The following is a 16,819-nucleotide window of genomic DNA, read 5'->3' as shown; positions in this document are numbered from 1 at the left end:
CAGAGGGCAACGGTCTGTAGGAGGAGGCAGCTGTGGGCTCTGAAGTAAATGAAATCCCTGATGGAGGCATTTATCTTCATACTGGGTCTTTAAAATATATGTATTTTTTCTTTTTTTGTGTGTGTGTGTATATATATGTATGTTCAATACATATGTATGTGTCTAAAAGAGAGTTAAATATGTATTCTTAAAAGACATTTAAGAAAAAGAGCAGCATTAAAAGGTTAGATAAACAGCTATCTTATATATGAGATTGATCTCTATGAAATTGTATTATTCAACAGTTCTTGACTTAGAAGAACGTTAGCTTACCAGTTTCACATTGTTCAACCTAATTGTTGGTCTCATCCTTTAATTTGCTTTGTTATCCTTTTATTTACTCCATGTAACAAAAGCCATATATGAAAATGGCATTTATACAATCAAGTAGTTTCATGTTGAAACTTAAGGGAAAAATTTTCCTGTATTGCTTCCTGTTGCTTAATGTGACCGCTATTTTTTTTCTTTTTTTTCTTTTACTAAAATTTGACCATAAACTTGTTTCTGATTGCTAAATTTGTTGACGTCTACCCATGTATGACTGATTGAAGTACAATTAGACACTTGATTAACAGTCATCAAATAACGATGCTCATTTGCCCTCACATGGTCCATATATCCTGTGATTCAAATAGAAATCTCTTTTGTGGAAGAAAGATATTTCAGTGGATTAGACCTCTCCTCAGGTTATTTCAAAGTATTTATTTAGCTCCCACTGGACACTGAAACACTTTCTTAACTTTTGAGATACCCTAGCTGTGTGTAAGTTCACTCCCAAAGTATTACAAGTCAACCACTGGGACATTTTAAGACTTTGGGACTATAGGATTAGGAATGTGTGTTTCTTATGGTTCTATTTTCTTGTTCAGTGTTTGTTTTTTTAATCAGTACATAATTTTTTTTTGCCCCTTACAAAAATCTTTTTCTTAAATTCCATTTCAAAGATAATAAGCTGTTCTTCTAGTTTTATTTCAGCTCATCTTGGACAGTAGATCTTTTCCTCTTTTCTTTCTAACTTTTATATGTCTCCTTTGTGTATGTTTTTTATTAAGTGGATATTCTCCCTCCTGATTTTTTATTTTAACATGAGAGACTTCTCTTTGTGTCTTAGATTATCTTGTTACATGACATTAATTCTGTCGTATTATTTTACATTTTTCATCACTATAATTTTGTGTCTCTTCTTCCCAGTTTTCCATCCAAAAGACATGAATTTATTAGTTTAGAATTTATCCATCCTGCTTTGTTGTTACGATGTCCTTGGCTTGAGACTCACCTTCACTTTTATACACCCCTGTCAGTATCCATGTTTTATTTGCTCACTTGGCTCCTTTCGTTGTCTTTCATCATGTGGATACCATTCAATTCTAGATCTCTGTTCCTGGCATGTGTTGGTTATCATTTTTCTCTTTCTTCCATAGTTCTTTTGTGGCTTTTTAATGGCAATGATATACTTATCAGGGTGTTTTACTTTTCTGTATTTCTTGCTGCCTCCTTCTGTTTTTATTACTTGAGTCCTGGATGCAAGCAAGTTTCAAGGTAGGTCTTTATTTGGCAAATATTCTGAGGCCTTGTATGGCTGAGAATATAGTTCATGCTTTTGTATTTATATGACATTTTAACACTGTCTCAAATGCTAGGTGATAAAAATCTTGGACAAAGTTGGAAGCATTTTTACCCTGACTTTCAAAAGATCTCATTCATGCTTTGAAATGGCTGAAACCTGCTAACATAACTAAACACAGATTTTTCCATGGGCTTCTTAGCAACCAGTAAATACTCCACCTATTTTATGATTTGATATTTAGATAAAGAACTATCATAGTATGAAGTTGTGGTTCTAGCAGGAACATCGGAAAAGAAGACAGAATCTCTAGAGGGGAGATCTTAGATTACAACAAGGCTCAGGGATGCAAGGCTGTGGGAATCAGGAATGACTTCCAACTGAGACCAAGTTGCAGGGCCTGGCCGGATGACAGAGTTGGGGAGGGCCTGGTGTGGGGCAGGGAGCATGGGGGTACTGAAAGCTCAAAGGCATATAGCAGATGCAATGAGTGTTAGGAGGTGCTGACATCATTCCTGAAAGGTGAGTTGAAAGAATGAACAGGGAGATGTGGGGATGGAGAACCAGAATCCAAGCTCAGGGAGGTGGGGCTGGCAGGTACCATGCAGGAGGCAGCCTTTTGCTTGACCTGTAGACTCACCGTCCTCAGCTCATCTGCCTCCCAGCCATTTACACGTCAGTTCCCTCAAGGAGGTGGCTGGGAGCATCGTGTTAGGAGAGAGCAGAGAGGGATCAGGTCAGGGCCTCTGGAGGGGACGGGGGTATGGATTAACATCATCACAATCATGCCTGTTCTTCCTCTTCAAAACCACTTCCAAATTTTTATCATATGCCAATTGACATCCGTTGACACACTCCTGGGTTCTGGGATAAATTCCTTGCAACTTGGGAATAGCTAGTTACAATTTAGGAATAGCTGGGTTGGAGCTAAGGCAGGACAGGAATTGTGTGTCACACTGGAATAAAATGGCTAATACCCCTTCTAGTCTATAGAAGAGAGAGAATGGGGGAGAAAAATGCCACTAACATTATCTGTTGTGAAGGAGACATTTGGTTTATGATTGTACTAGAGTGAGTGTGAGATACTGAGAACAATGGAAAAGGGTGCTTTGCCTGTAGTACTAAGCAACTAATTGTGCCCTTAAAGGATAGAGGAAATAAAGAAACAGCAAATATGCTTCCTTGTCAATTCCAATTTCAGGTTCCAGAATGTGAGTCCTAGAATATTGTTAGAAGGTAGATTTTGCTTCATTTCCATTCCAACCCGGGAGCTGTGCAGTGAAGAAAGCAAATGTGGTGGTTAATCCCCTCTGGGGAGTAGTTTTTCAGTTGAGAAAGAAGCAATTTTAGATGAAAAATGTGAGTAAACACGGATATGTGGTGTTTATCTTCAAAATAGGCTGAATGCGTAGATGGAAAAAATACCATCTGCTGCCCTTTCGAAGGTGGTCTTTGGAGGAGAAGAGGGTTCTAACTCATTTTGAGTCTGGACCTCCTGGGGTCAAAGAGAGAAGGCCAAGAATAAAAAAATAGCATAGTTGGGGAATCTTCAGCAATATTGCCAAAGATCTATCACAGAGATCAAAGCAGAAAATTCCTGTTTTCTTGCTGGTGTTAGACTTACTGCTCTTTAGATACCGATATAATGATATTAATGATCAGCACTTAATGGTGAGTTTCCTATAGGTTTATAAAACAATTAACATGCCAAATTCCAGCTCAGCATTTGGGCTTCCCTGGTAGCTCAGACAGCAAAGACTCTGCCTGCAATGCAGGAGACCCAGGTTCGATCCCTGGGTTGGGAAGATTGCCTGGAGAAGGAAATGGCAATCCACTCCAGTATTCTTGCCTGGAAAATCCTAGGGACAGAGGAGCCTGGTGGGCTACAGTCCACGGGGTTGCAAAGAGTCAGACATGAGTGAGTGACTAACACTTTCACATGAGGATACTCAGTGAATGCACACAAGAATGCTGTGAAATTTCATAGTGTTTATGAAACTTTACCCACGGAGCAAGTGGCACAGCTAAGAACTGATATTAAGGATCCCAGGTAAGGTTCCACAGGGAGGTCATTTTTACCCTCCCTGTAGGTGTAACTTCTGCCTCAGCTGTGGCTCAGTGCAGGAGATTCCAAAAAGGAAGAACTTTTTTTCTTTTTTTCTCCTGAGATAGCATTTATCAATGAACACAATAATCCAAGGAGAGAAGGAACTAGAAATCATTTAGTTAGCACCCAGAATTTAAAGATGAGAAAACCGAGGTCCCGAGACAAAGTGGTTTTCCCCAATTTACATCAGAAGTTAGTAGCATAGACAAATGTGTAAACTTTTGGGCATTGCCTGAAATAGTCAACGCTATACCTTTAAATTCTAAAAATAAATATTCAAGCTACTGAAATAGTTTAGTAATTAAAAAAAAAAAAATCCCAGGCTAATACTGATGACGTCCTTAAGACGTATGGATAGGAGTAGCATATTTCTGACTGTCATGAACAGCTGCATCCTCATAGCCTGTATCACGAACTGCTCTCATTAAGTACAAACTCAGATTTGTCCCAGGCAAAGTTAAATTTGTCCGAGGCATATTTTGTCCCAGGCATATTTTTCAAAATGCACGTAGTCTAATTTCCGTTTTTAAAAAATGGAAGTATAATTGATTTATTATAGAACAGTGTATTAGTTTCATATGTACAGCAAAGTGATTCGGCCATATGTGTATATATATGTATATATATATTATTTTCAGATTCTTTTCCCTTATAGATTATTACAGAATACTGAGACTAGTTTCCTGTGCTGTACATTAAGTCCTTGTTGTTTATCTGTTTCATATATAGTGGTTTGTATCTGCTAATCCCATAGCCCTAATTTCCCTTTTCCCTTTGGTAACCATAAATTTGTTTTCTATGTCTGTGGATCCATTTCTGTTTTGTATACAAATTCATTTCTATCTTTTTTTTTTTTTTTTAGATTTCACATATAAGCGATATGATAGTTTTGTTTCTCTACAGTTCTATACAGTAATTTCTGTCTGGCTTACTTCACTTAGTATGATCATCTCTAGATCTACCCATGTTCCTGCAACCAATCATAGAATCTTGAGCAGTAAAATCAATCAGCTTGTACTAGCATATTATCAGCCCTGTCCTCAAGCAGCTTGTAGTCTTTCTGGGCAATGAGACAGATTCCTATTTAACAGGCTTGATTTATTTAATGAGTATTTTCCATTTGGCTTCTGAAGTGGAGCTGACGCAGGCAGAATGCCTGCACAGTGATTCTCTAGCCTGGGTCCCTGATTTTCTCACTCGTTTGGTCCATCCATTCTTATATTTCTCCCTGTTTTCCCATCAGCACAGTGGTCAGTAATTTCTTTTTAGCTACTCACCCCATATGAACTCTGCCCCTCTTTTCGCTATTAGGAGGATTATTCCGTAGAATCTACAATGTAGATTTCAGCCTCTTGGGAAGAGATTCCTTCGTTCTAGACCAGATCCACTTTATCTGTGATGAACCCTCATAGCAAGCTGAACTTGTCCTTCAAACACATTATTTTGTGTTTGTTTTGGCCTACTGGCGTGCTGTGATTCATGGGGTCACAGAGTCGGACACGACTGAGTGACTGAACTGAACTGAACTGAATCCTGATTATATAGTTAATATCTGCTTCTCCCATTGCACTGCAGTCTCCAAGAGGAGAGACAATGTCTATTCATTCACTAACATCCAGCAAAGTGTCTGGCCCATAAACACTTACTCAATAAAACCCTTCGTAGAAAAGTATTTAATTACACAACTTCTGTGTAACTTAATCGATTAAGAACGTTGGATATAGCTAACTTCAGTTGTCAATAGACAAATATTTGAGCAACACATCGGTTCCATACGTTCATACACAGATCTTTTCTGGGGTCTGGCTCCTCAACCTCTGGGATTGTTGGCCTCACCTGAGACCCATTAGACATGCAGGCCGCTCCTTAGACCTGCTGCATCAGAATCTGAAAATTACAGGACTTACCCAGTGCTTCCTCAGTGCTGGGATATGCTGTGAATCAGGAAATAAAATCTCAAATGTTTTGTTTGGCCAGGCAGACCCCCTAAGTGAGTGAAGTAAACCAGACTTTTAGGTATAAGCACGATCCTAGGTGATCTCTGGTCCTTGACCTTCCTCAGTGGGAGTGGTGGGCACTGTGCTGCCTGGAGATTAGCTTCATCTAACAAGGGTAGTTAGGTCCTGTGCAGATCAGGATGCCTGAAGGCCTAGCGTCGCAGGCCCCTTGAGCGATTCAAGAGAAAAAGACACAAACCTGCAAGTAGAATGTCTTGACTCAGAGACTGATGACTAACTTCAGTCCTTTTTTTAAATTGTTTCCCCTTTTTTAAAAAAATTGAAGGATGGTTAATTTACAATGTTATGTTAGCTTCAGGTGTGCAGCAGTGTGATTTAGTTATACATATATGTATATGGGCTTCCCCAGGTGTCTCAGTGGGTAAAGAATCTGTCTGTAATGCAGGAGACACAGGAGACGCGTGTTCGATCCCTGGGTTAGGAAGATCTCCCGGAGGAGGGCATGACAACCCACTCCAGTATTCTTGCCGGGGGAATCCCAAGGACAGAGGAGCCTGGCGGGCTACAGTCCATAGGGCGACAAAGAGTCAGACACAACTGACGTGACTGAGCACACACGTGCATATATATCTATATATTCTTTTAAATTATAGGCGATTATTAATTATTTTATCATAGGCAAGATATGCAATATGGTTCCCTGTGCTATACAGTAGGTCTTTGTTGTTTATCTATTTTATGTACAGTAGTGTGTGTCTGTTTACCCCAAACTCCCAGTCTATCCCTCCCTCCCACCTTTCCCTTTTGGGAAGCACATGTTTGTTTTCTATGTCTGAGAGTCTATTTCTATTTTGTATATAAGTTCATTTTTACCACTTTTTCAGATTCCACATGTAAGGGATATCATAGTATATTTGTCTTCCTGAAGCTGAAGAATCGTGAGGGATTTAAGCAGAACGCAGAAGTGCCATAGAACTGGTTTTAGCATCCCTAGTTTGCAAAGTTTCTTACCAGTGAGAAGACTTTGGGGAATGTAGTAAACAAGTCCAATTCTTCACCAATGCAGAATTTCTATAGTTTTGTAAGTCAGAAAACACTCTTTCCTCTGTTTCGTTCCTTCCCTCTTTCATTACTATTTATTCAATATACGTTCTGTGTCTCCTCTGCTGCGTGGCCTCTGTACCAGGTCCAGTCAACCTAAAGGTGAATAGCATCAAAAGGACACAGCATCCAGTGGCTCACAGTCTCACCATGACAACACTGTACTCAGAAGCAAAGACCTCTATGTAGGTGCCCCTTCGGTAATTGTCATGTCTGTTTTTGAGAGATGTTCTTAAGTTTACACTCTAGCTTGAGTGGTTCACAAATCTCGGTAGGAGACAGAAGTAGGGGGGATAGCTTCCTGAAGATGAATAGAGTGAAGGAAGTTTACAAGAGGATGTGGTTCAGCTAAAAAGCAATCCTGAGGACTGAATTCTGAAAAGCAGGTGTAGCACCCTCAGCGATTTAAAAATGGGAACGTTTCTTGCTGCACTTCCTCAGGTTCATCATTTCTGGCAGGTGAGAAAAATCTGCTACATCTTTGAGCAGGAGCGAGAGCTGATTCATAAAAGCTAGCGCTCTGGATGCAGTTCCTCAGGTAGATTAAGACTTAATTAAGTGATTTCACCACATTTGGCATAGTTCTTTTTCCTTCTCGCTGTAGGAGTCTCTCCAGTTGCTTGGAGGGGATTTTTATCTGTCTTTGTCACAGAAGTTAGCCCTGAAGATGCAGTGACATTTATGAGGAAGCCCCACACAGGTGACAAATACTCCACAAGGCTTTATATTTGTGTGGTGGCAGCTGTGATCAAGAGGGTAATAAAACTCAACCGAAGGTTTCATTCAAATACCGCTTGTTGATTAGCCCCCAGTGGTGAGTGAGCAAAGGTCTGATGAGTGTTATACAATATCTGGGACTGGAGTTTCCATCTGGGATGAAAGGATGTTTTGTCTCATTTCACCCGAGCTTTCCATTTCATTGATCTGTCTATGTTGAATAAAGGTCTGATGATAAAACTAATAACTTTTCAGGGTATTTTTTTTTTTTTTGAGACAAAATAGTAATTTGTTCTCCAGCACATTCACCACCAAGTAATCAGGCTCGGAGGACTCTCGCCGTCCTCCTGTAACCACTAACTCTCTGGATAACACATCATCCGTCTATTAACATATGGGATATATTTCCATGTTTTAGTGTCCTCATTCTCATTCTGACTATGAGAGGCTGTCCCTGCCATGTTTGTTCTCCTCACGTGGCATTTCCAGCTCTTATGCTTTACAAAACCTCTGCATTCAGCATGCATGCCAACCTCAGCATGACAGTGAGTCCCCTACATGCAAAAGAGTTCTGTTCGGAGAGCGTGTTGTAAGTCCAATTTGTTCAGAATTTCAACACAGTTAGACTAGGGTAGGGACCCAGCTAACACAATTGGCTATATAGTACTGTACTGTCATAGGTTTATAATACTTTTCACCCGATAACAGTAAAAACAAACCCACAAAAGAAAACATTTTTAATCTTACAATACCTTGAAAAGTACAGTAGTCTACAGTACAATAGCTGGGATACAGGGGCTGGCATCGAGTGAACAGGCTAGGAGAGCTACTGATGGAGGGTAGAGGAGGTGGGAGATGGTGGAGCTGCGGGGTCGGCAGCAGGAGAGGGAGGCACGCTGCAGTGCGTCTCATGCCTGATGTGACTGGACATGCAGGCGCATGCGCAGGTGGTCCCAGCTTTGAAAGTTTGCAACTCGGAGGCTTGTATGTAGGAGGCTTACTGTATTTCCCTGGAACATTTTGTGATTTTTCTTCCCTAATCAACAAAATTTCAACATGTCGACCCGACGCTCCTTCACTCCCCCTGGAGGGTAGGGGGGATCTAGGGTCACCCAGGGAAACTTGACTTCATTCTATTCTCTAAGGTAATGCTTTCATTTAAACCTTCTTTATTTTCTTTCTCTCTGATTACCTGCAGGTCTTCCACCCCCTCCTCCCCCATCTGTATTCTGCTCTTTAGCCAGGGCGATGTCTTTTGACGTGACAATCTGATCACGTGTGCCCCTGTCTCCCTTGGAGATTCAAGGACTTCTCACTCTTTAGAGAATGAAGCCCAGAATCCTCGTCTGACATCCAAGCTTCATTTTCTTGCGTCTCCTGTGTGGAGACACCCATTGCCCCAGACACTCTGAACTACTTCTGATCTCTGAACTGTATGCTCTTGCCTTTAGCACCTGGCCTTCCCTTTTGCAACGTGGCACACACCCCACTCCCTCCGTCTGTCTGCCCCCACACCCCACTCCCTCCGTCTGTCTGTCCCCACCGCCAACTCCCGAGCGTCTTCCAAGCGGCGTATTACCACTTTCCGCTGCTTTGAAAACACCGTCTCCAGAGACTGTCACCCAGACTCCAATCATGACTCTGCCACTTACTAGCTCCAGACCTTGAAGAAGTCATCATCCCATCTCTTGGTGCTTTGGTTTCGTTTGTGAAACAGGGTAAAATTAGTGCTCACCTCACTAGATTGCTCTTAACACTGTATAAGCAAATGAGTGAGTGAGTGATGTCGCTCAGTCCTGTCCAACTCTTTGCAATCCCATGGACTGTACCCTGCCAGGCTCCTCTGTCCATAGGATTCTCCAGGCAAGAATATTGGAGTGGGTTGCCATTTCCTTCTCCAGGGGATCCTCCTGACCCAAGGATGGAACATGGGTCTCCTGCATTGCAGGCAGATTCTTTACCACTTGAGCCGCCAGGGAAGCCTATATAAACACATACATATAATGAATTTGTCATGTGAGGAAACTATAAATTATTATGATTTACTCCATTAACAGTATCACAGTTTATATGTTTTTAGTCACCTCAAGGATAATCAAAAAGCAAACCTGCTGGGTCACAAGATCATAAATAGAAGAAAGCATTCCAAAGCCAAATATAAGTGATCTGGGGATTACCAGTTAATTAGAATCAGTCGTTTGCTGTTATTTTTTGTTGGTTAAGAGAGCTCACACATAGTTTTTGAAATTCCAGATTAAAATATATTTTAGGATTTAAATGAATGAATACCTATATTGAAAAAATAAAATGTAAAATAGATGTCAGATAATTACTCAATTGCTTTTCCAATGTCAGTTGAATATTGGGACAACATTTTCAAATTTCAGGATTTTTATCCTATTGTATCTTAGAAGAATGGAGATTGACATTTGTATAGATTCTGATGATTCATATAATTACCGTACCACTTAGCCTAGGTATGCTTAAGATTTTGCTGTCTCCGGGACTCAGGTTTGAGTTTTGAAGGGGTACATAGCATCTGATCCTAAGCCAGGTTTAGGATCTCAGGGGACCCTGATCAACAGGGGAAAGCAAGTGCTTTCAGCTGAATTTTGGAAAGCTGTTTGGATTTCTAGTTGGTTTGGGGCCAGATCACGCTTCCATTTAAAGTAATGATCTCAGGATTCTAGGAGCCCTGATGTTTTGACACCCAGGGTATTTCACAGTTGGGACAGATTTAACAAAGCTATAGCTTTAAATAAAAGCAGACTACATTCTTGAACATGGGCTGGAACAGAGGGAAACTTCAGGAAACTTTAAGGAGATGGGACTTCCTTGGCCTCCCTGGCAGCCACTGGTGATGTCCACCTGGGGCCAAGGCTGCACTCCTGGGACCCTCCGAATTGCCTTGGAGCTGGTTACTGATCTGATGATTCACTGATCAAATCAGGATAAGATGAGGGTAAAGGGCAGGCAATTATTTCCATAGCCTGGATTTGCCCAGGATCATAGTAGAAGCTGGGACATTTCTGGGAAATCAAGTATCGTGGTTACTTTAAAGCTGGAGTGAGGAGAGACGGTTAAAAAATAAAGGGGGTAAACAGATCTATTACAAATGATTGCCTTCCCCTTGTCTGTGTGCCTCATTCTGTCTGCCTCTTTTGCTTGCATATCTATGACTTTCTTCTTTCCTAATAGGTTTAAGGGTATGTATAGTGCTCAGAAAACCCATGCAATAATAAAAAATTTCCTATAAAACCAAAGAACCTCCCTCTGTTAACGTGCCACTGTGTTGTAAACTGCGTTATCATGGTGGCATCTGGTAAGACTGCAGTGTTTATGAAGCCCTTGTGTTTTGAGATTCTTTATGTTTACAGTAGTGCACAGTGTTTTACATTTCATATAGCATTAACTATCTGCAGAGGCACCTGCATTGCTGGTCTGAACATGATTTGTCTCTTTTGCTTTGGAGCGTTTCAGTTTGAGGGTTGTTGTGAGAAAATAGATTTAACTTCATTTCCTCTCTCTGAGAACTGCCAGTGTATGTTAACAGTCATTCATTCAGTAAACATTTAATAACTGTCTATGCTGTGTGCCAAGCACTGTTCGAGTGTATGTAGGATGCAGAGAGAAATAAGATGTGGTTTTAGGCTCTAAGGATTCACCATCTGCTAAAAATTTTTTCTATGTTAAGAATACCTTCCTTTGTTTTTAGTAACAATTAAATCTTAATGTTTACACTTGGTAGAATCTACTATGATCGGCAATACTATACTTGCATCATCATTTAACTGCCAACTTAAATATAAACTTTTATCTCTCCTTACCTCTATCTCTGATCACATCCTGGGCGTCTTTTCTGTGAAGCTGAGTCATCCAATGATGGCTATTCCGGAACACGAAACCCTTGATTCCAAAGAGGTAAATGTAGAATATAATTGAACATCCGCTTATCCATCTCCATGTAATACTGGATTGTAGAAGTAAGCCAATCTTCTATTAAAAATTAATAAAATCTGTTTTATTTTAAAGAAAGAATGAACGGGCCTACTCTGTGTTGTTCAGAAGCATCTGATAGTTAAGGAGTAAATTCTTGCTTCTCAATGTGGAAGGTGGTACTAGAGGTGCCCATGTATGTACCACTTTGATCACAAACTACTTCTATCTCATCTATTTTTGTGATTTTTCTCTCTGGATTCATTATGTGAAGCCATTGTTGTTTTCTTTTTCTAGAAGGTCAGTGCATGTCCCACAATATTTATAAGTGTCTTCTGAGTTAGGAATCCCAGGACCATCTGGTAGCTCAGTTTTCCAACTCCCACATGAATTTTGCACGTGGTGGGTAGCATACAGGCAAAAGTGCAAATATACAGGCAAATATAGCTCTAAATTTCATTCAAATATTGAGCCATTTTCACATTTGAGCTGACAGAGAAAAGTAAGTGAAAAGACCTTTCTTAGTTTTAAAAAATGCTATACCAAAGGGGCAAGAAAAAATTCTATAAAAAAATGGAATTTTCTGTCGAGCAAGACTAATTGAGCATTGTTTTCTTCTATATCCCTTTAGGCAAAGTGGTAAAGGTGAGGGAAAAAAGTACTTTTTACAGGACTTGTCTTTATGGAGGTAAAAAGTGAATTCATTCATTCATTCTAGATACCCTTACAAATTAGTCATGCTCAATTGTGTAGCCTCCAAGTTTAAAAATATATATAATACGATAATACAAAAGAGAGATAAAAATAATAAAATTCCAAATAAAATTATAAATGAAATCTGAATTTTTCCCCAAAGCATATTTTCCACAGTTTGGGGTATATTTTATAAACTGACATCCCAATTTATGCAAATTTTGAAATTTCTAACATACAGTATTGATGTGTCCCACTGCTATAACCTTAGTTATTAAAATATAAAGGCATGCTATGAATAGGCATGGATTTGTATCCTTGACCATATCTCTGATGTTTTTTAGAACCAGGATTATTGGTGTAATGGGAAAATTTTGATACATGTAGCCAAGTTGTATTGCTGAAAAATTTTAGCAGTTCTTATCAGAAGCCTGTTGATTTCTGTGTACTCATGCCAGCATTAAGAATGATTATAATTACCAATTTATTGAGAGTTTACTATATGTTAGCATGCTGTGCACTTTAGATGCATTGTTTTACTTAATCGTCAAAAAACATTGTAAGTTGAGTATTACTTTTCCCGTTTTACAGAGGAGGAAACTGGGGCCGAGGGGTATCCATTTATTGATAATCTATATGTCATCTGATATCACATACATGGGATCTACAGTATGATACCAATGAACTTCTTTACAAAACAGACATACTCATCGATATAGAAAATCACAAAGTTAATAAGGGAAAAAGAGAGGAGGGTAAATTGGAAGGTGTGGGTTAATAGATACCCACTACTGTGCGTAAAATAGTTAAACAAGGTCCTACTGTGTAGCACAGGGAACCATATTCAGTATCTTGTAATAACCTATCATGGAAAAGAATCTGAAAAAGAATATATGTATATATATTTATGGATATATAAATACATTCTTTTTCAGATTCTTTTCCAAGGGGTTATATATATTATATATAATATATTAATATTATATGTATAACTGAATCACTTTGCTGCACACAAGAAACTAACATAAAATTGTAAATCAGACTACATTTCAATAAAAATAAATATATATCAAACTAAAAAAAATAAAAGAAGAAATGTTTTTGATAATTAAACTACCATTTTAGGCATCCATGTGCAGGATTTTGCTTAGTTACACTGGCACATAGGGGAGTGATTTAATAACTTTAGATAATTTCTTATGATGTGTGATCAACAGTAATATTTACCTGTGCACTTTCCCCAAATCTTCTTTTTGGTATTTATTTACCCTCAAAGCACCAAACAAGTAAACTACCTGTTTTTATAATGCAATTATTGTCTTATGACCATATGGTCTAGAGAGTAAAGTATGCTAGTTACCAATCCATTGCAAACAGACATTCATGGAAGGACCTTGAGCAGATCTCAGAATTCCCCTCTTGGTTTTCTCTCATTTCCTGCCTTTCGGACTACCAGATTGCTGTTTCTTTTGCTTGATCCTGCTATTTGTAGGCACTAGTTTTTCAAATTAGTTCAGGTATTCAGTTAAAAACAACCTTAGATTTACTTGATTTAATTTAATCATTATTTTTATGAGCCCTATATTTTATAAAGTCCATTTGAAAGGGCTTCCCTTGTGGCTCAGCTAGTAACAAATCTGCCTGAAATGTGGGATTTAATTTGGTCATTATTTTTATAAGCCCTATACTTTATAAAGTCCATTTAAAAACAGCTAACTCAAAACAGTTCAGCTGCTCATCTGGGACAGTAGTTCTTAGCTCTGGCTCAGCATTAAAATCTCCTGGGACTTTTTTTTTCAGCTATGCCAGTGGCTTGTGAAATCTTAGTTCTCCAACCAGGGATCTAACCTGTGGCCCGTGCACTGGGAGTAGAGTCTTAGCTACTGGACTACCAAGGAAGTCCCCTCCTAGGACTTTTTAAAGCCCAAAAGTGCACTTCCACTAGGAAAATGGAATCAAGAATCTTTGCTTTTGTCTGACTCTGTGCGACCCCACAGACGGCAGCCCACCAGGCTCCCCCGTCCCTGGGATTCTCCAGGCAAAAACACTGGAGTGGGTCAAGAATCTCTAGAGGTGGGCAAAGGCAGGTTTAAAATCTCTGCTGATGATTTACATGTATGAGCAGAGTTGAGAGCCTCAAATTCTAGCTCCTTCATTGTCATCTAGAAAAGCCAATCAAGTCAGTCTTGGAAACAAAAATTTGAAATCATAAAACAACATTGCTTTAGGGAATGCTGGCTTCCCAGGTGGCTCAGAGGTTAAAGCGTTTGCCTGCAATGCGGGAGACTTGGGTTCGATCCCTGGGTTGGGAAGATGCCCTGGAGAAGGAAGTGGCAACCCACTCCAGTATTCTTGCCTGGAAAATCCAATGGACAGAGGAGCCTGGTAGGCTACCGTCCATGGGGTCACAAAGAGTCGGACATGACTGAGCGATTTCACTTCACTTCACTTGCATTAGTAAGATTTGGGTCACAAATTCTTCCTGTCTACTGTCATAAAAGTTTAGCCTATACTGTAAGCTATGGTAGGTTACATTTGAGAGATCTGTTCTACATTGAGATTCACTGTTACTGAGTTAATAAAACCGAATATTTTCTTTTTCCTTTGACATTCTACACAAGGTTTGGAAAATACTTAGACTGGGGTTGGGCGTAACATCTGATGTGAACTAAGTCCAGGGGCTTTTGTTGTTGTTCGGTTGCTAAGTTGTGTCTGAGGAAGAAGGCGAGATCCCTAAATAATGAATTTAACCATGGTGAACAGCTGGCTGATCAGTTTTCAAAGACGGTCACTTGCATAGATTTCTTCTTCTTTTGAGTTCCTTTGCATTTATTTTTTTAAAGTAATTTCATTGAAATACAGTTGATTCACAGTATTGTTATTAACTTAAGCTCTACAGCAAAGTGATTCAGTTATACATATATACATTCTTTTTCATATTCTTTTCCATTATGCTTTATTTCAAAGGATATTGAATGTACTTCCCTGTGCCATACAGTAGGACTTTGCTGTTTGCTGCTGCTGCTAAGTCGCTTCAGTCGTGTCCGACTCTGTGTGACCCCATAGACGGCAGCCCACTAGGCCCCGCCGTCCCTGGGATTCTCCAGGCAAGAACACTGGAGTGGGTTGCCATTTTCTTCTCCAATGCATGAAAGTGAAAAGTGAAAGTGAAGTCGCTCAGTCGTGTCTGACTCTTAGCGACCCCATGGACTGTAGCCCACCAGGCTCCTCCGTCCATGGGATTTTCCAGGCAAGAGTACTGGAGTTGGGTGCCATTGCCTTCTCCCATATATAGTAGTTTGCCCCTGCTAATCCTAAACGCCCAATCTTTCTCCCTTTTTCTGCCACTTCCCCTGCAACCCCAAGCCTGTTCTCTATATCCATTTCTGTTTTGTAGATATGTTCATTTGTGGTGTATTTTAGATTCCACATATAAGAGATATCACATGGTATATGTCTTTCTCTTTCTGACTTATTTCTCTTGGTATGATAGTCTCTAGGTCCACGTATGTTGCCGTAAATGACATTATTTAATTCTTTTATATGGCTTAGTAGGATTCCACGTATATATGTGTATATGTGTATGTGTGTATATATATGTATATGTGTGTATGTGTTTATATATGTATGTATGTGTATATATATGTATGTATATGTGTGTATATATATATATGTAGTTGTGTGTGTGTATATATATGTGTGTGTGTGTATACACACGTTGCATCTTTTTTATCCACTCATCTGTTGATGGACATTTAGGTTATTTCCATGTCTTGTCTATTGTAAATAGTGCAGCTATGAACATAGGGGCTCATGTATCTTTTTGAATTAGTTTTGTCTTGATATATGCCCAGGAGTGGAATTACTGGATCCTATGACAATTCTGTCTTTGTTTTTTTTTGAGGAAGCTTTACACTCTTTTCCATAGTGGCTTTACCAATTTACATTCCCATCAACAATTGTTGACATCGTTGCAGTTCAACATATAACACCATCTCATTTAGAGCAGACTCTCTGCCTGAGATAATGCTTTCTGGTTATAGTTACTTAGAAAAAATTAATTTCCATTAACAGTCATCATCATCATTTCTGATTGTATTCCTCATGTCTGGTGAATTCAGCAACTCGGATCCACAACCAGTCCAGATAGCTCACTGCTCTCTCTACAAGTTTAAATGTGAAAGTCAGGCTGGGAATGAGATATAACCGACCTGCCAGTCTTCACATTACCTGCTACATGCAATCCTAGGCCTATTTCATTTTTAACTTGAGAGTCAATTGATTTCCAAGATTAAATATGCATTTGGTTCTGAACTTTCAGATCCATTTGTTATTAACACAACTGGAGAGCTAATCAGTCACTACTTGCTCATAAAACACATACTAGGCAAATTCTTCTCCTGTGTTCTTATTCCTTCTCTTTGCAGATTTTTGATAAATACTTGAGTTGACAAGATAACAATTCTGCTGGCAAGGTGACCGTCTAGGATCGATTTACTGCTGTGGTGTATAGAAGATTTTGTGTTCATTTTATTTTTAATTCCAGAACCTCCATTGATGTCTCAAGTTCTAATTTTATGGGACAAGTGTCTCATTCCTTTATGTTTATTCTCCAGATGAGAACACAGAAAAGAGAAAAATAAGTTATTTGTCCATGGAAGCCACTCTCATTTTTTTGTTTGATTCAAGGGTAAAAATGGAATT

The 16,819-nt window shown here is 39.3% G+C and overlaps 1 protein-coding gene across 21 annotated transcripts in view; it reads left to right on the top strand.

The window, feature by feature from the left end:
- The window catches only part of MLIP (muscular LMNA interacting protein), a 295,306-nt gene that overhangs the window by 273,445 nt on the left and 5,042 nt on the right, over window positions 1-16,819 (top strand). For 18 of the 21 annotated variants that reach the window (XM_070777791.1, XM_070777786.1, XM_070777788.1 and 15 more), the window contains one exon: window positions 11,354-11,407. The exons of 2 other annotated variants lie outside the window; for them this stretch is intronic. In XM_070777791.1, coding sequence (XP_070633892.1) covers window positions 11,354-11,407 — 54 coding nt within the window. Of the gene's footprint in view, window positions 1-11,353; window positions 11,470-16,819 lie in introns of all 21 variants that reach the window. One more of the 21 variants, XM_070777773.1, reaches the window with a different exon arrangement.

This window comes from Bos indicus, chromosome 23 (assembly GCF_029378745.1).
Source record: "Bos indicus isolate NIAB-ARS_2022 breed Sahiwal x Tharparkar chromosome 23, NIAB-ARS_B.indTharparkar_mat_pri_1.0, whole genome shotgun sequence".
Classification (NCBI taxonomy): Eukaryota; Metazoa; Chordata; class Mammalia; order Artiodactyla; family Bovidae; genus Bos; species Bos indicus.
The sequence above is the reverse complement of the archived record's forward strand: the minus strand, read 5'-3'. Positions and strand labels throughout refer to the sequence as shown.